The sequence below is a fragment of the Pristiophorus japonicus genome, chromosome 4, assembly GCF_044704955.1.
Source record: "Pristiophorus japonicus isolate sPriJap1 chromosome 4, sPriJap1.hap1, whole genome shotgun sequence".
In the NCBI taxonomy this organism is placed as follows: Eukaryota; Metazoa; Chordata; class Chondrichthyes; family Pristiophoridae; genus Pristiophorus; species Pristiophorus japonicus.
The window spans coordinates 93,327,628-93,353,363 of record NC_091980.1 but is presented as its reverse complement, the minus strand read 5'-3'; the positions used below and the strand labels follow the sequence as shown (position 1 = coordinate 93,353,363).

Below are 25,736 nucleotides of genomic sequence, written 5' to 3'. Positions count from 1 at the left end.
GGCTGAAGTGAGGTCCAACTTGGTGAACAGCTTGCCGCCTGCCAGTGTGGCAAAAAGATCCTCCGCTCTCGGAAGCGGGTATTGGTCTTGTAGTGACACTCGGTTGATAGTGGCCTTGTAGTCGCCACAGATCCTGACCGAGCCACCCGTTTTTAGGACAGGGACGATGGGGCTTGCCCAGTCGCTGAATTCAATGAGCGAAATTATGCCCTCTCTTAACAACCTGTCCAACTCACTCTCAATTTTCTCCCGCATCACATATGGCACAGCTCTGGCTTTGTGGTGCACTGGTCTGGCATCCGGGGTGATGCGTATCACTACTTTGGTACCTTTGAAATTCCCGACACCAGGTTGAAATAGCGACACAAATTTCTGTAGGACCTGTGAGTGTGAACTTCGTTCCACAGATGAAATGGTGTGCACATCCCCCCATTTCCAGTTCATCTCGGCTAGCCAGCTCCTCCCCAAAAGCGCAGGACCATTTCCCGGGAGTGGCAGCCGGTTCTCTGATCCATTATGTGTGACCACCAAAATTGCACTGCCTAGCACTGGGATGATCTCTTTGGTGTACGTCCATAATTGCGTGTCAATGCGTTCTAGTTTGAGTCTGCTAGCTCTGAGTGGCCATAGTTTTTCGAATTGTTGGACACTCATAAGTGACTGGCTGGCCCCTGTGTCCAGCTCCATGCATACCAGGATGTTGTTTAATAGGACTTTCATCATCATAGGTGGCGTTTTGGTATATGAGCTGTGGATGTTTGCCACATGAACCCGCTGAACTTCAGTGTCCATTGCTTTGTTCCAAGCATCAACCTGCCTTGCAGATCCCTCTTCTGGTTCATCTGCCTTGTAAATTTGCCTCGCTGCGGGCTTCCTGTACATTCTGGCTAAATGTCCACTGAAGTTACAATTTCTACAGATAAATTGTTGAAACCTACAGGTTTTTGCAGCATGTCTGCCCCTGCACCTCCAGCATGAGCTGAGATCGTTGTGAACAAAAGGGCTGTTACCAGGCACTCCTCTCTGATTGTCTCTTTGATTACTCTTGAGCACTCTGTTAATGGGTGTCAATGGTCCCATCCCGGGACGCATTGTCCGCCGTGATGGCATAAATGTCCGTTCAACCTGCCATTGTCTCTGTTGAGGCCCCACTCTAGAGTCTGTTGCTGCCTGGGTGGTGTCCCTTGTCTGCCTGCGGGGTTCTGAATCGCGTTTACAATGTTAACTTCCTGATCCATCGCCACGTTGGAAGCAGAGTTGCCCCCGCTGTGAAGGTCTGAGCCATCAACATCGCCGCTTCCAAGGTCAAGTCCTTGGTCTCAATTAGCCTTCTGAAAATCTGGGCATGACCAATGTCCTCAACAAAGAAATCCCTTAACATCTCTGTGAACTTACAGAGGCTGGCCAAGCGCTGGAGGTCCACAACGAAGTCCGGTATGCTCTGTCCTTCCCGACGTCAGTGTGTATAGAATCGGTATCGGGCCATGTGTATACTGCTCGCCGGTTTGAGATGCTCACCGATCAGTTTGCTGAGCTCTTCAAAGGTTTTGTCTGCCGGCTTCTCGGGTGTGAGCAGGTCTTTCATCAGCGCGTACATCTTAGGTCCACAGCTGGTCAGTAGATGCGCCCTTCGCTTGTCAGCCGCTGCATCTTCCAGCTAGTCCTTCAAGACAAAGCTCTGCTGGAGCCTCTCAATTAAATCGTCCCAGTCCTCACCAACACAGTGCCGTTCCTCTGTGCTACCGGTGGCCATTCTCGTGAGTTGTTGATTCCCGTTTCTCGTCGCCAAATGTAATGTTCTTACACACTACTATAAATTCACACGAGGCACATTCTTCAGACAAGGTCACTCTGTGACCTGAACCTTTATTCACAGGACCAAGAAGTGATGATCCTGCGTGGGACCCCCCTTTATATACCTGGATGACCAGGTAAGGAGTGTCTCTTACAAGTTCACCCCCTGTGGTCAAGGTGTGCATTTCTTAGGTGTATACAGTATGCAGTGTTGTTATGAAGGTTACAGTTACATGAAGGTTATGTATATGACAAATACAAAGTGGCCAAAACTGGTGGGAGGATAGAAGACTGGGAAGCTTTTAAAAACCAGCAAAGAATGACTAAAAAAATGATTAAGAAAGGGAAGATAGACTATAAAAGTAAACTAGCACAAAATATAAAAACAGATATAAAAAGGAATAGAGTGGCTAAAGAAAATGTTGGTCCCTTAGAGGACAAGACCGGGAAATTCGTGATGGGGAACATGGAGATGGCAGAAACTCTGAACAAATATTTTGTATCAGTCTTTACGGTAGGGGCCACTAAAAATATCCCAACAGTGGATAGTCAAGGGGCTATAGGGGGGGAGGAACTTAACACAATCACAATCACCAAGGAGGTGGTACTCAGTAAGAGAATGGGACTAAAGGTGAATAAATCCCCTGGACCAGATTTTAAAAGTAGCGGCAGGAATAGTGGATGCATTGGTTGTAATTTACCAAATTCCCTGGATTCTGAGGAGGTCCCAGCAGATTGGAAAACTGCAAATGTAATGCCCCTATTTAAAAAAGGAGGCAGACAAAAAGCAGGAAACTATAGACCAGTTAGCCTAACATCTGTGGTTGTGAAAATGTTGGAGTCCGTTATTAAAGAAGAAGCAGCAGGACATTTGGAAAAGCATAATTCAGTCAGGCAGAGTCAGCATGGATTTATGAAGGGGAAGTCATGTTTGACAAATTTGCTGGAATTCTTTGAGAATGTAACGAGCAGGGTAGATAAAGGGGAACCAGTGGATATTTGGACTTCCAGAAGGCATTTGACAAGGTGCCACATAAAAGGTTACTGCACAAGATAAGTTCACGGGGTTGGGGGTAATATATTAGCATGGATAGAGGATTGGCTAACTAACAGAAAACAGAGAGTGGGGATAAATGGTTCATCCTCAGTTTGTCAATCAGTAACTAGTGGGGTGCCGTAGGGATCAGTGCTGGGATCCCCAACTATTTACAATCTATATTAACGACTTGGTGAAGGGACCGAGTAGCCAAGTTTGCTGACGATACAAAGATGGGAGGAAAACCAATGTGTGAGGAGGACACAAAAAACCTGCAAAAGGACATAGATGAGTGGGCAAAAATTTGGCAGATGGAATATAATGTTGGAAAGTGTGAGGTTCTGCACTTTGGCAGAAAGAAATCGAGGAGCAAGTTATTATTTAAATGGAGAAAAATTGTAAAGTACTGCAGGACAGCGGGACCTGGGGGTCCTGGTGCATGAAACACAAAAGGTTAGTATGCAGATACAGCAAGTGATCAGGAAGGCCAATGGAATCTTGGCCTTTATTGCAAAGTGGATGAAGTATAAAAGCAGGGAAGTCTTGCTACAGTTATACAGGGTATTGGTGAGGCCACACCTAGAATACTGTGTACAGTTTTGGTATCCATATTTAAGAAAGGATATATTTGCTTTGGAGGCAGTTCAGAGAAGGTTCACTAGGTTGATTCCAGAGATGAGGGTTGACTTATGAGGAAAGGTCGAGTACGTTGGGCCTCTACTCGTTGGAGTTCAGAAGAATGAGAGGTGATCTGATCAAAACATGTAAGATAATGAGGGGGCTTGACAAGGTGGATGCAGAGAGGATGTTTCCACTGATGGGAAGACTAGAACTAGGAGGCATAATCTTAGAATAAGGGGCCACCTATTCAAAACTGAAATGAGGATGAATTTCTTCTCTCAGAGGATTGTAAATTTGTGGAATTCGCTGCCTCAGAGAGCTGTGAAGGCTAGGTCACTGAATATATTGAAGACAGAGATTGGCAGTTTCTTAACCAATAAGTGAATAAGGGGATATGGGAAGAAAGCAGGAAAGTGGAGCTCAGTCATTATCAGATCAGCCATGATCTTATTGAATGGCGGAGCAGGCTCGAGGGGCCGTATGGCCTACTCCTGTTCCTATTTCTTATGTTCTTATGTAAAATAACTTAAAAAAAATATCCTGAGTGTGCTGGAAATATGAAATAAAACGCAAAGAATGTAAATACACAGCGGAGCTATCAATATCTGTAAAACAATATGTAAATTAATGTTTTCGGTCTATACCCTTCATCAGACTAGGAATTTATAAAAGATCACTACAACCGTTTGAATATCTCATCGCTCCAGTTTTCCAAACTGCTTTGGTAAATAACTTATTCATTGCCCTTTAAAATATGTTTTTTAATATTGTGTACTTAATCATTTTTACATTATGTCAATTTTGTCTTTATGGGCAGACAAGTCTTTGAAAACTGTTGCTGTTTTCATGGTTATCAATTACATTATTTAATAAACATACTTCAAATACATTTTCTTGAAATCCTGGTTTCTAAACTATCTGGAATGTCGCTGTGCAGCAGTGCAGTAAATATTTTATAAAACAAAATTTAATAATTTCGTCTATAGCAGATCCTGGTGTCCCAGTAAAAATAATGAACTTAAGAGACATTCTTAAGACCAGATAAAATCTAATATGGGGGAGAGCATTAGGAATTGGAGAGATGAGTTATTGAGCTAATCAAGGGAAATTGTAGAAACATCTATTCATTGTAAAACAGCAGTCTATAGCACACCAGATATCTGGTATTAGAAGATCACAACCAACAGGAAATTACATTAAATCTAACACTGCAAATTCAGCAGTACACCACGGGGGTTTAAAAGAGTTAAGTGTTTGAGTTCAGTTTGTATATTCGAAATGCCTTTCAGTTATATGCTGAAATAGTAGATGAAGGGGGGCTGGATATTGCGGATTAAAGTCAGTAATACTGTTGCGTATGCAATAACTCAATAGGCTTAGTACCGTGAACTCAATCAGGTGCGATCTGACTCTACTTTATGAGCTCTCAAAGTGAGGATTAAACATGGAGGCTTTCTTTATATACAAGGGCTGCATGAATGTGTCTGTGGCCCAATGACCTCTGACGGTCGCTCCCCCTGGTGGTAGGTAAACCCAGGCATACATACATTACAAATACCATGTCCCATCCACAAAGATTTAATCACATTAAACTTAGAATTGCACAATTTAAAAAAAAATTAGCACAGTTCTAACACAACGACGGAAGATGCAGTCATGCTGTGGCTTTTGAATCAATGCAATGTTGTTTTAGGTGTATATCAACAAAAGGTGGCAGCACAATTCAGAAAATTACCTGACAACAGAGTTCTGAAAGTTACCACACTCAAAGCCCTGAGGTTAAAGACTCCCTCCAGGATGCCATCACAAACGCATTTGAGTTCATAAATATTACAGTAACTCTAATTTGAGTAATAGTTTGCTAGTAAATCCATTGTTTACATGTTTGAAAATGAATGCTGCACTATCAAAGTCATCTTTAGTTTAAGCTGCTTGGTTTCAAGCTGTGTTAGTGCTGCTGGCAGAGGGGTCTCCGCTGCATTTCTGGTCTATAATAAGGACCAGGAATTTCCCCAAAGCTGCCCTCAATCCACTGCTATAATTTTTTGCCAGAAATGCAGAAGAGACCCTCCTTCTCCTTCCCACCCTCCCCCCTCTTTACATGTAACTAGGGTTTCCATCACACTACGGCGATATTACATAGAAACATAGAAACATAGAAAATAGGTGCAGGAGTAGGCCATTTGGCCCCTCGAGCCTGCACCACAACTCAATAAGATCATGGCTGATCATTCACCTCAGTACCCCTTTCCTGCTTCCTCTCCATAGCCCTTGATCCCTTTAACCGTAAGAACCATATCTAACTCCCTCTTGAATATATCCAATGAACTGGCATCAACAACTCTCTGCGGTAGGGAATTCCACGCGCTAACAACTCTCTGAGTGAAGAAGTTTCTCCTCATCTCAGTCCTAAATGGCCTACCCTTATCCTAAGACTATGTCCCCTGGTTCTGGGCTTCCCCATCATCGGGAACATTCTTCCCGCATCTAACCTGTCCAGTCCCGTCAGAATCTTATCAGTTTCTATGAGATCCCCTTTCATCCTTCTAAACTCCAGTGAATAAAGGCCCAGTTGATCCAGTCTCTCCTCATATGTCAGTCCCGCCATCCCGGGAATCAGTCTGGTGAACCTTCGCTGCACTCCCTCAATAGCAAGAATGTCCTTTCTCAGATTAGGAGACCAAAACTGAACACAATATTCCAGGTGAGGCCTCACCAAGGCAGAGGATAGGGAGCAGCTCTGAGGAAATTCCTGGCCCTGCTAGTCTTCCCAGTGACCCATGTTAGTGAATATGGCAAGTTTATTTTGGGATTGCTGCTGGCTGTAACCAATGTGTCAGGAGCCGGGGGAGTAGCACAGCACAGCACAAAGCCAATGTCTATGCAGGCACAGAGCATGGACAAACTGTTCTACAGCTGTGGAATTAGACACTTGGTGGACACATCTTTTTGCAATTTGGCTGCATTAATAGACATAGACTTGAATCTTCTTTCTGAGACGTATCTTTCAATATGCATCTTCATTGGATTGGGCAAGTTTGTCTGCTGGGAAGTAAGCCTGCTTGTTACACTCATAATAAATGGCGAGACTGAGTACTGTGTGTATTGAGCAAGTGTGACCTTAGCTCCTTTATTAAAGTTTCAGAGTGCAGGTACCTCATGGGTGGCCTGCTTATATACTGTGCTCCCAAGGGATGCTTCGATCCCTTGGGACTCCAACAGGTTGGCCCTCTGGTGGTCAGGTGTAATGCAAGTTACAAAGGGTTAAATATATAACACTGGTAAATGTACAGAAGGACCAATATGTACTTTGAGGTAAACAATCTTTTCCAAGTTAAAATGTAAAATAATGAATTGGCACCATGCACTGAAAAATATATCCTCTCTTCAAAACTGATGGCATATCTTGGTGAAAGTGAAAATATGAATATTGCTATATTACTGCCCAGAATCATGAAGGAGAGTATGAGGCCAAATGATATGCAGTCAACGGAAAGGAAAATCGGGCGGAGTGTAAATGGGCTGCCAATTCGCTATTGCCCATTTTGTCAGAATGCCCAAGGTGAATTTCACCTCCAGCCTCACTCTATCATCTTGGCAAAGAGGTGTCTGTTGGTAAATGAATTGGAATGCAGCTAAAATCAGTAACACAAATCTGACAACAGAGTTCTGAAGTGAAAAATTAAACTGATCTTGTTCAGAAATGTATTTCATTAATGTCAAGGGAAGTGCTGGCAAGGATGCAAAAAAACAACATTATGTGGAATAAAATTAAGTGTTTTTTGATCATGATAATGATGTTAATAGCTCAATACTTGGCATGAGCTCAGGATTGTATGTGATGTGTAATACTTGATAGAATGTTACAGTTTTAACGAAAGCCATATCATTTTGCTGTACCACACTGTCATTGCACCAATCATTTGCCCAACAGTCACATGAAGCTAATTGTAATTATAATGGTATTTTGGAAAATACTGCATGGATTAAGCATCTGTTCTATTTTTATTACAGAGTGTGCTGGCTGTGGAGATGAAATAAAGCATGGACAGTCACTGCTAGCCTTGGAGAAGCAGTGGCATGTGAGCTGTTTCAAATGCCAGTCCTGTGGTGTTGTGCTGACAGGAGAATATATCAGCAAGTATGTGTGGCCCTTGAAGAATGCAGTATATGTAGGGATGAGTGATCCATACTCGTCAACGAGCCAAATATCAACCATCCAGAAAGAATAAAATTGTTGCTGCTTAATATTTAATTCACATGCTACCCCCAACTTCAATTTACTCATAGATTATTGAGGTGGAACTCAATATTGCTTGGATTTCCCTCTTCCGCTCCTGAAGGCGTTGATTCATGGTGGGGTACACCCCCGCAAATGTTTTCTGCCCTGAAGTATCTCAGCCAAGTACCTCTTGTTTGTATTTAAGCCTAGACAATGGGGTGATTTTCATCTTCATTGCCTGGACTATAATCTGGCAGAGTGGATTATTGTAGAACCCGACCCGATTTTCATCCAATGATACTGCCCAGGCAATACAGGTAAAAATTAACAACTCTTCCCCCCTCCCCCGCCCCCCCCCCCCCCCCCCACTCTACCATGAGTCTTAGCAAATGATTTTACCATGAGGACATTTCAACTAAACTCAGTGTTACCTTTACCCTATGTCCATGCAGTGTCATTTCCAGCAGTGGTCATTGGATACTAAATTGGGGATGGGAACTTTGGCCAATTTTTCCTCCTATTCCAGGCCTGAGTAGCAATCTACAGCTACAGTGAGGCATCAGAGGAGTTTCAGCTTCTTATTTATATGAATAGAAGTGAAGCCCAAATAACAAGCAACCATTTTGTTCTTACACATATAGTTAATGCCTCCTTCCCTCCATTCCCTCCTCCTCCATTTTAGTCATTTCTTCCCATGCACCTACTGCAGCTGAGAAGGTATGTGCTCCAGTCTCTGGAGGAGGGGCTTTAGCTCACAACCTTCTGATTCAGAGGTAGGAGTGCTTCCACTGAACCAAGGCTGAGGAATTACAGTTGCATTAAAAAAGGGGACTAATATGCTGCCTGCCAATAATCTGAAAACATTTAAGAAGAATCTCCCTCTTACATGATCGAGCACTTGCACAGGTTCTGCTTTCAGGTCAGCCCCATTAAACCCTCCGTAACCTTCTGAATGTTGGGCACTGGGGCCAGACAGGTAGTCCTGCTCCCAGAGTCCTTGCAGTATAACTGAAAGAAAACACAGCTGAGGTCATGTTCTCCTCATTTGCATTTATTTAATATATGTTCACATATGTGTGCAAATGCAGTTCCTCGGGTCACAAATGACCCTTGGAAAGACATGGGGAGATGTGGACACAACCATGTGCATCGCTGAGTTGCATTCTGCTTCTACCCAGCTCTGATCTACCAAAATAAAATCATCAGGAGAGAGGTTAAAAGCCTGGCTCATCAAGTTAGACTATTTCGTGAATCATATATTGGGCCCAAAATTGCGGTTGGAGGCTTCCTTCGAACGAATGCCTCTGACCTGAAAAAAATCTACGAAACTACCTGTTGGTTCCAGAGGAACATAGGATTCCGGTCTGAGGCCTTAATTTGCTGTGCAGCATAGGGGAATCTGTCTTCCACATATGAACGCATCTGCTAGAATCACATGAGCCTGGACCACCAATGACTATTTAGTATTCTCATTGATAAAAATGGGAACTCCGTTTGTACGAGTTTCCAGTACTATCAATGAGAATAACCCCCTAAAACAAGAAACACAACACAATAAATTTAAAAAACACCTCACATATTTAAAATTAATTGTAATTAAATGTAATTAAATGTTTTAGAAAAAATAATATTTTGGGGATTTTTTTTTATGTGTTTTAATAGGGTTAAAAATAAACTTACTTCAATGGACTGGGTTTTTCACGTAAAAATGATTGATTAAATAACATTTTTCTATGTTTTAAAAGTGTTACGCTAGTAAAAATAAGCTATGTGTCAGCTTTTACTTGGCATTAAATTTTGAAGGACATTTGCTGGGCACGAGTTCGGCAAACAGCTCAATCTCTCCCGCATGAATGTACCTTCTCCCGGAGATGCGTAGAAGAAATTTTGACAGATCGGAAAAGATGGTTCCCGGCGCATGTGCATTGTGCCCCAAGAACCGGCTTTTGCGAGGCCTCACTGGGTGTGTGCGCACTTCGTACAGACCTGACGAGGCCACAATTTTCGGCCCAATGTTTCTGAAAATGTAAATCTAGCCCTACATCATGCACCACCTATGATGTATTGATATTAAAAAGACAAATGCCTGCCTTGAGGAATTCATCTGTCTTTAAAGGGTCAATCATTTAGAATTTTACTCCACCCATGGTCGGAAAGATTAAAAGTTTTGAATCATGATGCTTAATATTATTGCAGCTGGTGCATTGAAACCCCTTGATCCTTTACAGCTTTGAAAGCACCAACACATTTTATATTGTTACATTTCTGTAAGAAAGGCTGCATTTCAATTTTTAATGCTGACGGTGCCTAGAGTAAATAGAATCATAGGGGTCAAGTTTCGGGCAGCGCCTAGAACGGCGCAACCCCGCGAGCCACGTCTGATTTCCACGCTTAAAACCGCGCCGAAAACTTACCTCGGTATTCTCCATTCCCTCAGGTTGAACCAGGCCCTCGGCGCGGCGCAGCACAAGCTGTGGGGGGCGGAGCCAGGTCCCTGCGCTGAAAACAGTGCCGGGACCTCTGCACATGCGTGCTACAGTGTGCGCGCATGTGCAGTAGCTCCAGACACCCGAAGCACGTCGCCCCTAGCCCCGGCCGAATGGGCAAACTGGGGCGGCGAAGATCGGACTGCACCTCCCTCCTCCAGCTTCTGCTCCTGCTCTTGCTGTGGCTCCGGCTCCCCCCCTGTTCAGCTCACGCTTCCTCTGGCTCTCTCACGCCCCCACCCCACCACCAGCTCCCGCTCCGCTGCCTGCCACTCCCCCTCCCCCGCCAGCTTCCGCTCCGCTGCCTGCCACTCCCCCTCCCCCGCCAGCTCCCGCTCCGCTGCCTGCCGCTCCCCCTCCCGCTCCGCTGCCTGCCGCTCCCCACCACCCCCCCCCCCACCCCCCAGCTCCTTGTTGGGGGCGGGCCCCGCCCGAAGTCTTCGGCCCGGCTTCTTCACGTCAGCCGGGCCCGTTCAGCCTCCCCCCTCTCCTCCCTCTTCTCTCCTCTCCTCCCCGTTCCCCCTTCCCTCCCTCTCTTCTCTCCCCGCTCCTCTCCTCTCCTCTCTACCTCTCCTCTCTCCCTCCCTCGCCTCTCCTCTCCCCTCTCCCCTCTCCCCTCTCCCCCTCCCCTCTCCCCCTCGCCTCTCTCCCCTCCCTCTCCTCTCCTCTCCCCCTCCCTCTCCTCTCCCCCTCCCTCTCCTCCCCCTCCTTCCCGCCTCTCCTCTCCTCTCCCCCTCCCTCTCCTCTCCCCCTCCCTCTCCTCCCCCTCCTCCCCCCTCTCCCTCCCTCCCCCCTCCTCTCCTCCCTCCCCCCCTCTCCTCCCTCTCCCTCCCCCTCCTCCCCCCTCCCTCCCTCTCCTCCCCTTCCCTCCCTCTCCTCATCCCTCCCTTTCTCTCCTCTCCCTTCCCTCTCTCCCCTCCCCTCTCCCCTACCTCCCTCCCTCCCTCTCTCCCCCCCTCCTCCTCCTCCCTCCCCCTCCTTCTCCCCCCCTCCACCTCCTCCTCCCCCTCGTCCCTCCCCTCACTGTCAGAAACACATAGACACTGCCAGACAGAGAGAGAGATACTGACACTAACAGAAAGAGAGAGACATACTGACAGACAGAGAGAGAGAGAGTGAGAGAGAGACACTGACAGAGACAGACAGAGAGAGACACACTGACAGACAGAGAGAGAGAGAGAGAGACACTGACAGAGACAGAGACAGAGAGAGACATACTGGGGGGGAACCCGTCCCAGCATGCTGTTGGAGGGCTCCCAGTGCTGCAGTCGGTGAGTAGAAACGTAATAGTTTATTTATTGATTTTTTAATTTTTTTTATATTTTAATTTTTTTTGATTGATTTATTGATTTATTTAACATTTATTATTGATGATGGCTCTTTATTTGTAAAAGTGATGCGTTTCATGTTTGTAAACTTCCCTTTCCGCCCCCCCCCCCAGCCCTCACCCCCCTCGTTCCCTACTGCTACACCTGATTTGTAACCTATGCCTGATTTTCTAAGTGTCGGCAAGGTTTTTCTGAGCGTACAAAAATCTACACTTACTCCATTCTAAGTTAGTTTGGAGTAAGTTTTCACTGCCTAAACTTTCAAAACGGGTGTAGGTGGCCGGACACACCCCCTTTTGAAAAGAAAATCTGTTCCAAAATGAAACTGTTCTAACTGACTTGAACTGGAGCAAAATAAATGCCGAGAATTGCAATTTCTAAGATACTCCATTCTAAACCAGTTGCTCCAAAAAAATAGGAGTAACTCAGGCCGAAACTTGAGCCCATAAAATGGTTACTGCCATGGTTATAGAAGGAGGCCATTCGGCCTGTCAAACCCGTGCCGGCTCTCTGCAAGAGTACTTCAGCGAGTCCCACTCCCCCGCCCTTTCCCCGTAGCTCTGCAAATTCTTTTCCTTCAGGTACTTCGCCAATTCCCTTTTGAAAGCCACGATTGGATCTGCCTCCACCACTCTCTCAGACAGTGCATTGCAGATCCGATCCACTTGCTGCGTAAAAAACATTTTTCCTCATGTCGCCTTTGGTTCTTCTGCCAATCACCTTAAATCTGTGCCTTCCGCCAACGGGAACAGTTTCTCTCTATCTATCTGTCTAGACCCCTCATGATTTTGGACACCTTGATCATATCTCCTCTCAACCTTCTCTGCTCCAAGGAGGACAACCCCAGCTTCAACAGTCTATCCACGTAACTGAAGTCCCTCATCCCTGGAACCATTCTTGTAAACCTGTTCTGCATCCTCCCTAAGGCCTTCACATCCTTCCTAAAGTGCAGTGCCCAGAATTGGACACAATACTGCAGTTGAGGCCGAACCAGTGTTTTATAAAGGTTCATTATAACTTGCTTGCTTTTGTACTCTATACCTCTGTTTATGAAGCCCAGGATCTCATATGCTTTTTTAGCCATTTTCTCAACCTGCCTTGCCACCTTCAATGATTTGTGCAGAAATACCCCCAGGTCGCTCTGCTCATTCACCTCCTTTAGAATTGTATCTTTTAGTTTATATTGCCTCTCCTCATTCTTCCTACCAAAATGTACCAAATATCCACCCATTCCACCAGCCTGTCTATGTCCTCTTGAATTCTGTCACAATCCACCACACTGTTCACTATACTTTCAAGCTATGTGTCATCTGCAAATTTTGAAATTGTGCCCAGTACACCCAAGTCCAAGTCATTAATATATATCAAGAAAAGCAGTGGTCCTAATACTGACCTTGGGGAACACTACTGTATACCTTCCTCTAATCCAAAAAACAACTGTTCACCACTACTCTGTTTCCTGTCACTTAGCTAATTTCTTATCCATGCTGCCACCGTCCTGTTTATTCCATGGGCTTCAACTTTGCTGACAAGCCTATTATGTGACACTTCATCAAACTTTACAATGACCTATTGCAGTTTTCTGAGAATAATCACAAAACATTTGTGAAATGGGACTTCAGTACATCTTAATTTTAATGAAAAACATAACTGACCTCCTGAGCTGAGGAGCTGTATGATTATTAGATCAGTATAAGTTGCTCAGTATCAATTTTCTTTCTCTTTCTAAGGGATGGTGTTCCTTATTGTGAGACCGATTACCATTCTCGGTTCGGCATTAAGTGCGAGACTTGTGATAGATATATCAGTGGGAGAGTGCTGGAGGTAAGTGTCTCTTAAAAAGAATGGATGGATTTTTAATGCAGCTTTTGAAGGAATTTCCATTTCCAATTAGATTTGGCTCCTGGCTGCAAGGTTCATTCCCACGAATACCTCATTGCACTGCGACATTGGCATCTATCAGTTAATTACAGGGTGGCAGACAAGTCTACAGAAGAACTAAGCTCTTCAAAAGGTTAAATAATGGCAGAAAAGTGTAGCAACAGTAATAGGAGAGAAAGTAAAATATGTACACTTCACAAGGAAAACATTCATTTTAATATGTACCAAATTACTGAAACAACAAACATGTGTTGCATTGAGCTTTTTCTCCATTTGTAGTAAGCTACTTGACTGCTGAATTTATTTTTTCATTTTATCCACTTTCATGTTGAAATGATGATTTTCCATGATTTTTTAAAATATCCATCTGTTATGTTTCTTAGTATATCTGTCATATGTATTGTTACTACAGTTCCAAGTTAAATTGTCACCAAATATTTGTCAGAATTGTTGTGTACGCGTAAATAACGGTCAAGCAGACTGAGAGCTCTCTCTATGCCTGCTAGCATAGTTGTGACAATCTTCTGAAATGCACTTGGTACAGAAGATAGTCCATAGGGGAAGCGTCGATACTGATACAGACTGTCATATATCTCACACTACTGTACATAACTGTATCTTACCATGCTATACATGACTGTAACGAGAGATGACCTGTAACCACAAGCTTACCTTACCACCAGGGGTGCACTTGCAGGAGACACTGTATACCTGTCCCACACAGGTATATAAAGACAGGTCTCAGGCAAGTGTGGCATTCGAGAGCTGTGTAATAAAGGTGCAGGTCCTGAGTGACCTTGACTTCAGCATGTGCCTCGTGTGAGTCTGTACTGCAGGGACAGGACTTTACAGTGGCGACGAGTTACGGGATTACAGAATCCACAGAATGGCGACCAACGGCTCAGATGAAAAATACAATGCTGGAGATAATTGGGAGGACTTTATAGAAAGGCTCCAACAAAGCTTTGTAACCAAAGACTGGTTAGGCGACGATAAGGCAGACAAGAGAAGAGCCCATCTCTTGACCAGCTGTGGCTCGAAAACATACACCTTAATGAAGGACCTGCTGTCACCCGAGAAACCAGCAAGCAAGTCGTTTGAAGAGTTGAGCTCACTGGTAAGAGACCACCTGAAGCCAGCGAGCAGCCTACACATGACCAGACACAGGTTCTACAACTACAGACGCTGTGTGGGTCAGAGCATACCCGACTTCGTGGCGGAACTTCGGAGGTTGGCTAACTTACGTGAGTTCTCCGATGAACTAAGGAAAGAAGTACTGAGAGACTTTTTTATTGAAGGAATAGGCCACGCAGGCATATTCTGAAAGCTCAGAGACCAAGAACTTGACCCTAGAGACAGCAGCACTGGTTGCACAGACATTCTTGGCAGGAGAAGAAGAAACGAGGTTGATCTACACTGCGGGTACGATAACTAACGAAACATTGGAACAAGGGGTTCACAGCGTGAAACAAGCCGCTACCCCCACACACAGACAAAGACAGGAGAGCAGGCCCTCAACAGCAGGCAGTGGTGCCAGAAGCCATCAAGGGCCACATGAACGATCGTTCACACCTCATCAACCCACAATGCGAGCAATCAACTACAGACTGAGAGAAGCTCAAGAGAGATCAGCCAGACGCAGCTCATCCTTTGGAAACAATGGAAGTGGTCTGTGCTGGAGATGTGGGGGAAGGCACTCATCAAGGGGGTGTCAATTTCAGCATGCCGTTTGCAGAAACTGCGACTATACAGGGCATCTGGCCCGCATGTGCAGAAAAACGGCAGCTCAGCTGGTATACGAATCGGAAGGGTCGGAAAGCGGACCAGAAGACAGTGGGGACAGTACCCGGGACACCGATGTACAGCGGGTCAACACGATCAATGGCCACTGCTCTTACAGCAAGACGCCTCCAATAATGATGAGGGTCCTACTCAACGGGATACCCGTCAACATGGAGCTGGATATGGGAGCGAGTCAATCTCTCATGAGCGCTCAACAATTTGAACAACTGTGGCCGCACAAAAGAGACAGAACAAAACTGTCGACACCAAACTAAGAACCGATACCAAAGAAATCGTCCCAGTCCTTGTGTTAGATCTCTTAATTTCCAATGAAATACGAACTCCGATTGTAGTTTTAATGTCACTTGTCACTTTATTTTGGCCGCAGTAACAAACTCTTGGCTTTAAGCCAGGTGTTTGTCCTTCTGAGACCACATGGTCAAAATGGCTGTACTTATACCTGGATAAATTTACAGAAAGGAACTCGCCTTCTTTGACCTTATTGGCTCAATTAATAGTCTTTTAACCTTTTAATTGGCTCGCTACCCAAAGATCCTAAAATGTCTAGTTGATTGATGACTTAATGCAACATGCTCCCACTCATGTAGCGTCTCTGACTTGGTGTCTGTGAGTTTTCACAGCCTGTCCAAATGCAGCCTGTTTGAATTCTCTATCAATCCCCCCTTTGATTCTTTCACAAACTGAATCATAAAACATCAGGTATCACTGGTTAAACATTCTATAAAATAATTTCATACATGTTAATCGAGTTTCCTTCTAAAATTTGTTGATGTGTTTCGCCACATGTCCGGACTAGTAGCTTCCACACAAATTTACACCAACCCGAGTTCCATCGTGGCCACAATGGAAGTCTGGTTTTAGAAGGTTAATTAACCTTATTCCAATTTAATCCAAATCAATATCTTAATTCAACCAGTAAACAACCTTCCCTTAAGCATAACATACCTCTGTGCCACGTACAGATGGTCTGCTGGGACCTGCAAGGTGTCTCACATGCGGGACAGCAGCTACAGCCGCCTGGTTGCAACAACATTTAATCAACATAAACGAGCAATATAAAAGTAAAATAATTACAACAAATAGAATTAAACCTTCCACCGATGAAGTTCCCATTGAACCTCCCATTGAACCTAGCCATTCAGTGGCTCCGCTCCACAAAGTGAATGATGGGGGTTACTTAAGTTTTTCTACCTCCTTTTGGATATGCTCCGCTAAGTGGGTAATTTCTTCGGAGCTATCTGGGATATATGTGCAACACTCAGTTCCGAGTAGGGTGCAAGTACCTCCCTTTTCAGCCAGGATGTAATCAAGGGCCAGTCTATTCTGTAGGGCTACTGTGCAGATTGCTACCATTTCTGCATTGATTTTAACTAGGGCCTCTGAGGTATCATTGGACACCCGTTCCACAATGGATGCCATGTTAATGGATTCCCTTGCCAGTCTGGCGGTCCCATACCTGGGGATCAGAATGGCAAAGAACTTCTCTGTTTCTGTGATAGCACTCTTAGGACGGTGTAAATGTTCCGACAGTGACTTTATATGATACATATAAGGCACAATGTAGGCTAAATAGCAGGATCCCGTCCAATTCTGGGGCAGCCAAGGGTAGGCCTTGTGGCCACACACCCAATAGGTGCCATTATAGGCAATGAAGGTTAGCTGTTTCTTTGTCAGCAACACTCCGGGGCCTGTCCAGGCTTTTCCATCTGTTTTATTCAGAATCCCCGTTACGTTAAAAATTCCCACATCGGCCCAGTTTGGATGGTTCCGTGGCTTGATTATATTATAATTCCGGGAGCAGTTACTATACCCCATATTTTGGCCTCCTTTGATGTTTCTAATCAGACAGACCGATTCCCCCTGTCTTTCTATTCCCGTTGTATTAGTGATAACAAAAAATGGGGGCCGTTTGGAATTATTGTAGCATGGTTGGTATCCCCCCTCAAAGGTAGTCAGATTGTAACCTGCTGACTTCCATTTATGTGTCCAGTTTTCCGTATCCTGAAACGCATTGCCTGTTTTGTTTTGATTAATTATCCACTCAGCCATTTCTGAGATATTCAAGGGAACTGGCTTCAAGGGAATCCCTCCCTTTGAGTGAATAGGAATATGCACACACACCCAACAACTAGAAATGTTACCTTGTTTGGCATAAATGTATGACATATATAAAAAGGTATTTACATGTAATTCCCTTGCTACTCTACTATTTCCTTTTGGTGCAGAGGGTCGGCTAGTAAGAAGTAGGCCTATGCCTAGAATACCTACAATCAATAATACAGTAAATTTATACATTTTGGCAAAAAGTAATTGTCCTTATTAGATTTCAGCTTCAGTTACGGGTGCTCATTTAACATGTGAAGCGTGGATCCAGGTTTTCTTTCCTTGGACTTTAACAGCTGCCTGGGTGGTCAATAACACTTGATAAGGTCCCTCCCACTTGGCACCCAAAGGTTCTTTATGCAACTTTTTCACGTACACCCAGACTCACGGGATGATGTCGTGTCCTCCTTCGGGTGGATTATCCCAAGCTGCCGATACCTGTCGGGAAACAGAACTAATAGCATTGGTTAAGTTCTGACAGTATGATAACAAAGTGTCACTCATTAAGTGAACATCAGCTTTCCGTAAATCGATAGTTCCTGGCAGCGACATGGGTCTTCCTTTTATAATTTCAAATGGGCTTAGACCTGTAGTTCTGTTTGGGGTTGCCCTAATGCTACATAGCACTATTGGTAGTGCCTGGGGCCATGGTGTTCCTTCTTGGTGATATTTGGCAAGCCGTTGTTTCAGAGTTTGATTTATTCGTTCTACTTGTCCTGATGATTGTGGATGATAAGGACAGTGTAAATCCCATGTAATGTTCAGTAACCTACAGACTTCTTGGCAGACAGCACCTGTGAAGTGTGTTCCCTGATTTGAGTCAATGCTACTCGGGACTCCCCATCGGGGAATGTAATCCTTACACAAGACCTTTGCAGTGTGATTGGCTGTGGCTCTTTTAGTTGGGACAGCTTCTACCCATCTAGAGAATCTGTCGACCATGACAAGAATGTTAGTGTATCCTTGGCATGAAGGAAGAGATATATAATCAACCTGCAGATGCTGGAATGGTCAGTCAGGGGCAGGGGGCCTCAGTTGGGGCATTACCGTGATGGATCCAGAATTATTTTTCTGGCTTACCACACGGCGGTCTGTTACCAGCTGGGCATGTTTTTTAAATCCCCGACCCCACCAGCTTTTCTTGAACCGTGCCGTCATCTGTTGTGAGGCCAAGTGTCTCCACGAGTGGATCTGTTGGGCTAAAAAAGGCATAAGCGCTTGTGGCGCGACTGGTTTGTCGGTAACTCTTTGTCTCCAGACACCATCTTCACATAGCTTAATTCCTGCCTCAATCCATGTCCATTTTTCCTCTCTGGAGCACTCGCCTTGAATTGATGGAAGGTCTCGTGTCAGAGTCCTGAGTGCTTTCAATCTGCACATCTGTTGGTTCTTCTGGGGGAACGCCCTGTGAGGCGGCATCTTTAGCTGCCTGGTCGGCTAGGGCATTTCCCTGTGCTTCTGTGGTATTTTCCTTGGTATGGGCCTTACACTTCAGGATGGACACTTCCTGAGGTAATTGTATGGCCTCCAGTAAGTCTCGGACTTCTTTTCCATTTCGGATAGGTGTACCAGCAGCAGTGAGGAATCTTCTTTTCCGCCATAACAGACCAAAGTCGTGAGCGACTCCAAAAGCATAATGCGAATCTGTGTAGACATTAGCTGTCTGTCCTTCTGCTATTCGACATGCTTCTGACAGGGCCCGTAACTCGGCCTGTTATGCTGACATTCCTGAGGGTAAACATCCTTTTGCCACTACCTCATATAAGTTTGTAACTGCCCATCCTGCTTTTCTGGTACCATTGTCAACAAAGGAGGAACCATCTGTAAACAGGATGAGGTCTGGGTTGTGCTTCTTGTGTTTCTTTTAAAATCTCCACGCAGTCATGCTCTTCACATTCTCCCCCCTCTTGCTCCCTCGATTCTGACATCGGGAGCATAGTTGCGGGATTAACCGGGCTGGCCCGGACGATATGGAGATTAGGAGCTTCCAAAACTGCTGTCCAGCGGGTCCATCTAGCTGCCGTCACCTGAGACATTCTATTCATAGACAGCAAAGCATGTACGGTGTGGGGACACTTGACAATCAGCTTTTGGTCGAGGAATAGACCCGCAGTGATCATTACCGCTCGACATATAGCTTCCATGGCCCTTAGGCAACTTCCCTATCCGAGGGCTACCGCATCCAGTTTTGACGAATAATAGCCAATATGTCTTTGCCGATCCCAATGTTCTTGTGCCAGTATAGCTGTCATATATCCTTCTTTCTCATGGACAAACATGGTAAATGGTTTACTACTGTCGGGGATTCCCAGAGCCGGTGCCGAACACAAATCTTTTTTCAAACTCAGGAAGGCCTCTTGCTGTTCCTTAGTGAGGGTGGTGGCTTCTTTAGAGGCACGTTTCCCCTTTAAAATATCATTCAGTGGCTGAGCAAGCTGTGTGAAGGAGTCAATCCAATTTCTGTTAAAGTTATACAATCCCAAAAAAGACCTCAGTTCCTGAATAGTGGTGGGTTTTTTCGCAGCCCGAATGGCTGCAGTTCTATCCTGGGTAAGTTCTCTCTTTCCTTGTGAAATCTTTTGTCCCAGGTATACAACCTCTTCTTGGGATATTTGTGCTTTGTCGATGCTGGCTTTATGTCCTTTCAGCCGAAGGTGGTCCAGCAAAGCTCGTAAATCTTGTTCATGCTGGTCTTCCGTGTTTGAAGCTAGCAGGATATCGTCTACATATTGGATGACTGTGGATGACAGGGGAGGTAATTCTCGCAAATGGCTTTGTAAAGCCATGTGGAATACCGTAGGGCTGTTGTGGAAACCCTGCGGTAACCGGGTCCAAGTATACTGTTTGTCCTTGGACAGTGAAAGCAAACCACTGTCGAACCTCCGGTGCCAGAGGCACCGACCAAAATCCGTTGGCCATATCTATAACCGAGAAATATTTATGTTCCGGTTTGAGGGCATTAAAAATGGTGGACGGATCTGCGACCAAAGGAGCTTTTTGATCAATACACTGGTTAGCTTTCCTATAACCGACAGTCAAACGCCAAGTCTCATTAGATTTCTGTACCGGCCACACGGGGCTATTGGAGGAGCTATGCGTTTTAATAAGCAACCCTTGTTTCTCCAATTGCTGAATAACTGGTAAGATTCCCGCGATGGCAGTTGGACTGATGGGATACTGTTTAGTGCATGGGGGCTTGGTCCCGGTAAATGATGCAGGCTCCATCTGGAGTAGGCCACAATCGTTCTTATCTTTAGTCCATATCGGGTGTTCCTTCAAATCTTCTTTCTTCAAAGTTCTAATTGACCATGTCACCCGACCATCCTCAAAATGCAATGATGAATCTACTTGGATTAGAACGTCCATTCCCAAAAGGGGTTGATCTACTGAGCCTATCCAGACCGGCATGGTTAGTTCATGTGGACCCAGCCCTAAAAGTACCGGTGTTGTCCTTTTAATTTCCATTTTATGGCCCCCAACTCCATAGGCTGTACGTGCCCTACCATCCAACGGCAAAAAATCTCTATATTGTAGGGGTAAGCATGTTAATTCCGCCCCTGTGTCTAAAAGACAGTCCACATCCTTATCGCCCACCCTCACAGTTATATATAGCCCATCTCCCCTTTGTTGTATTAGTGCGAGGAGGGGGGCCAGGGTGGGCTCTAATCGTTTTTTGCTATCCCAAGTAACTCCTTCTGTTGTTGTATTGTCAGTCGCTTAAATGCTTCTATGAGGTCGGTATCTTGTGACAAGCCTGGTTTGTTGGCTGAATTGTATCCCTGGCTGCGTCCTCTTCCCCGGCCACGACCTTGCTGTTTTGCCCTGCACGTCTTGGCCCAGTGACCTTTTTCCCACAATAATGACATTTTCCGGGTAATTTTCCGAATGACTGTTTATCGGAATCCTGGGATTTCCATCCCATAGCCTGTACAGCTCGGACTTTAGCTCCCATATCCCGATCTAATTGGTTACATCGATCCACCAATGCTGCAAAGGTAGTTCCTCTACCTTCCCAGTCCGGTAACACTACCTTAAGCATTTTGGACAGTTCTGGCTTTAGACCTGCCACGAAAGCTGCTTTCAGGGGTCCAAACACTTGTTCATCCATTTCCTCATCCATATTATTCATACCCAAATGTTCGAGCCACGTGCATCTAAACCGCTCGTCATACTCAAGGACCTCCTCTGTTCCTTTCTGTTGGCAGGCTGCAATTTTTTCCCAGTCTGTCTTAGCTGGACTGAAGGCTTGCAGGCAGTGTTTAATCGCCTCCCATCCTGCGTCTAATTCTTGCTCATCCTGCCCCAAAGCTTCTTCTATCTTGTCGTGCAATTTTCTTCCCTGTGTTTTTGGCATCATTATGGTCAAACTTTGCACTCTGTCCCAGGGATGAAGTTGATATATATTTCTTAAGCGGTCCAATTGGTCCCACGTTTTTACTCCCCCTTTCTTTGGATTGGGCAACTCCTTGGACCATTTATCAATGTTCTCTGGGTCTGCCGGATCATGAAATAAGTATTTTTTATACAGCCTGTTCTTCGTTTTTTTGGTTCCGCCCTCATCTGCAGTCTCTTCTGATTTGACTACAACTCGTCTTTTTTTAAACGGGGCAAAGCGCACCCCTAATTCTTCATCCTCCGACCCTGTATCGTCGGAGGATTCAGAATCCGTATCTATTCCTCGGTCGTGTCTTCCGGTTTGCGCTTTTAATTTATCCAAACATGGGTACCCTGGGAATTGACCGATATATTTTCCTTTTCCTATTACTGTCTCTTGACCTAATGATTTTTTCCATTCTTTAATTTCACCTTTAAGATCTTTAACTTCCGCTTCCGACTTTTCAAGTTCAAGTTTTTTCTGTCGGAGCTGTTCACAAACAGTTTGCAATTAGTCCTTTGTACTGGTCAGTTCTCGATCATGTTGGGAATGCATTATAATTTCATTCCGCTTTTGAATTTGTCCCATAACCGCTAGGGACCATCTGATTCGCTCTTTATTTTTCATACGGGTCGTTTTTCCCCAGACCCTTTTAATCTCGTCTAAGGACCATTGTCCTTGGAGGTTCCGTTCTTTTGTTCGATCTTAATACAGGTTTTAGATAAGTTGAATTGTTGCTCTATGTATTCTTTCAACTGTTCAAGAATTTCATCTAGCGAAACCTCAGGTGGTGCCTGCCCACCTTTAACAGTTGTAGGCAATTCTTTGCTCTTATCTCCTGCTGCCATAATACTGATTTCTTTACTGGGGTCTCGAGTGGTAGGCTTTCTAGCCGATCAATAGGTCGGTGATTGATTAACTAACACACCGCCAAACTTAGACGTCTATGGGACCTCGAGCCGACTACCAACCGGAGGGTTTGTAAACCGGAGGCTTTCGGAATCGCGTAGAAGGAGAGGCGAATTTAGACTTTTGACCGAGGACTTTTGTAAAGAGGAGTCCTTACCTCAGTATGTCGGTCCGATGTCCAAAAGTTAGTTTCTTCCCTCAGCGATCATGTTCGTGACGCCAAAATTGTTAGATCTCTTAATTTCCAATGAAATACGAACTCCGATTATAGTTTTAATGTCACTTTATTTTGGCCACAGTAACAAGCTCTTGGCTTTAAGCCAGGTCTTTGCACTGCTGAGGCCATATGGTCAAAATGGCTGTACTTATACCTGGATAAATTTACAGAAAAGAACTCGCCTTCTTTGACCTTATTGGCTCAATTAATAGTCTTTTAACCTTTTAATTGGCTCGCTACCCAAAGGTCCTAAAATGTCAAGTTGATTGATGACTTAATGCCACATGCTCCCACTCACGTAGCATCTCTGACTGTCTAAATGCAACCTGTTTGAATTCTCTATTACCTTGGCAGCGCCATGCTCTCAGTCACACACAAAGGGACAGTGAACCGACTTCCCCTGTGGATTGTCCTCCGAGATCTCCCAGCACTGCTGGGGAGAAGCTGGCTGGCAAAACTAAATTGGAAATGGGATGATGTTCACGCCATGTCGTCAGAGGAACGTACCTCCTGCTCAACAGTTCTAAGTCGACTTGAACATCTCTTTCAGCCAGGTGTGGACACCTTCAAAGGGGCTAAAGTCAAAATCTACATCACACAGGATGCGAGACCAGTCCATCACAAGGCTAGAGCTGTGCCCTATGTGATGAGGGAAAAGATTGAACATGAACTGCACAGGCTTCTGCGGGAAGACATTATCTCACCCATGGAATTTAGCGACTGGGCAAGTCCCATCGTCCTAGTCATGAAGCCTGATGGATCCGTACGAATCTGTGGGGATTACAAATCTACCATAAACTGAGTCTCCCTACAGGACCAATACCCGCTGCCCAGAGCGGAGGACCTATTTGCCACCTTGGGCTGGAGGAAAACTTTTCTCAAAACTAGATCTCACATCTACGTATATGACGCAAGAACTGACCGAAGAGTCTAAGCTACTCACCACCATCAACACACATCGAGGCCTTTTCATGTACAATCGATGCCCATTCGGCATCAGGTCGCCAGCTGCTATATTTCAGCGCAACATGGAGAGTCTGCTCAAGTCCATCCCGGGGACGGTTGTATTTCAAGACAACATACTTATCACGGGCAGGGACACCGACTCCCATCTCCGTAATTTGGAGGAAGTAGTAAAGTGGTTGGATCGGGTAGGCCTAAGAGTAAAGAAATCCAAGTGCCTGTTTCTCGCGCCTGAGGTTGAATTTTTGGGCAGAAGAATTGCCGCTGATGGAATCCGCCCAACAGAGCCCAAAACCGAAACAATTCGCCTGGCACCCAGGCCCCGGAATGTCTCGGAACTGCGCGCATTTCTCGGGCTACTTAATTACTTTGGGAACTTTATGCATAACTTAAGCACGGTGCTGGAGCCTCTCCACGTGCTACTCAGAAATGGGAGCGATTGTTTTTGGGGGGACACCCAGGAACGCGCCTTCAATAAGGCACGCAACCTCCTATGTTCCAACAGTGTTTTGGCTTTCTTTGATCCAGGTAAAAAGCTAGTTCTCACATGTGATGCGTCAGCGTACGGGGGGTTGGATGCATTTTACAACATGTCAATAGTGCGGGTAAATTACAACCCATAACTTGTGCCTCCAAGTCACTTTCACGGGCGGAGCGCGGGTACGGAATGGTGGAGAAAGAGGCACTCTCGTGCATGTATGGTGTCAAAAAGATGCACCAATATCTTTTCGGGGCCAAGTTTGCGTTAGAAACCGATCACAAGCCCCTCACGTCCCTACTATCTGAGAGCAAGGCAATAAACGGCAACGCCTCGGCGCGCATTCAACGGTGGGCACTCATGCTGACGTCTTATGACTACACCATAAGGCACAGACCAGGCACAGACAACTGTGCCGACGCGCTTAGCAGGCTACTCCTGGTGACCACGGAAGGGTCTGACGAGCAGGACTGCGAGATAGTCATGGCAATCAATGCCTTTGAGTCCACAGGTTCGCCCATGACGGCTCGCCAAATCAGAGCCTGGACGACCAGCAACCCCACATTATCCTTAGTAAAAAGATGTGTCCTAACTGGTGACTGGGCAGAGGCTCGCGATGCCTGCCCCGAGGAGATCAAACCTTTCCATAGGCGCATGCATGAGCGGTCACTACAAGCAGACTGCCTGATGTGGGGCAGCCGAGTAGTTATGCCTCTGCGAGGCAGAGAGGCATTTGTCTGGGAGCTCCACCGCGAGCACCCGGGGATCATTCTCATGAAGGCCATAGCCAGATCCCACGTCTGGTGGCCTGGCATTGACGCGGACTTGGAGCTCTGTGTCCGACGGTGCACCATTTGTGCCCAACTCAGTAATCCCCCCCAGGGATTACCTGAGCCCCTAGCCCACCAAACCGTGGTCACGGGTGCACATAGACTATGCAGGCCCATTCATGGGCAAAATGCTCCTCATGTTTGTAGATGCATTTTCAAAGTGGATTGAATGCACCATTTTAAACTCGAGCACCACCTCCACCACTGTGGAGAGCCTTGGAACCATGTTTGCAATGCACGGAATTCCTGACATATTGGTCAGTGATAATGGTGCTTGCTTCACCGGCGCAGAATTCCAAGATTTTATAAGTGACCACAGCATAAACCACGTTAAGACGGCACCGTTCAAGCCGGCCTCCAATGGCCAGACGGAGCGAGCAGTGCAAATCATTAAACAAGGCATGCTCAAAATCCAAGGTTCCACGCTGCAGGGCCGCCTGTCGCGACTGCTGCTGGCACACAGATCTCGTCCGCATTCATTGACTGGAGTACCCCCCGCGCAACTATTAATGAAACGGACCTAAAAAACAAGGCTCTCATTAATCCTCCCAGACATGCATGAAATCGTTGAGGAAAAGCGCCGTAAGCTAACTGAGTACTATGACCGAAATTCGATGGGGGGGGTGGAATGAGATAGGGGACAAAGTGTTTGTGCTAAACTATGGCAGGGGTCCCAAATGGCTTGCAGGG

The 25,736-nt window shown here is 45.6% G+C and overlaps 1 protein-coding gene across 2 annotated transcripts in view; it reads left to right on the top strand.

The window, feature by feature from the left end:
* ablim3 (actin binding LIM protein family, member 3) overlaps positions 1–25,736 on the top strand; it is a 408,687-nt gene that overhangs the window by 238,198 nt on the left and 144,753 nt on the right. For both annotated transcript variants that reach the window (XM_070878428.1, XM_070878427.1), the window contains exons 5-6: positions 7,466–7,592; positions 13,218–13,311. In XM_070878428.1, coding sequence (XP_070734529.1) covers positions 7,466–7,592; positions 13,218–13,311 — 221 coding nt within the window. The remainder of the gene's footprint in view (positions 1–7,465; positions 7,593–13,217; positions 13,312–25,736) is intronic.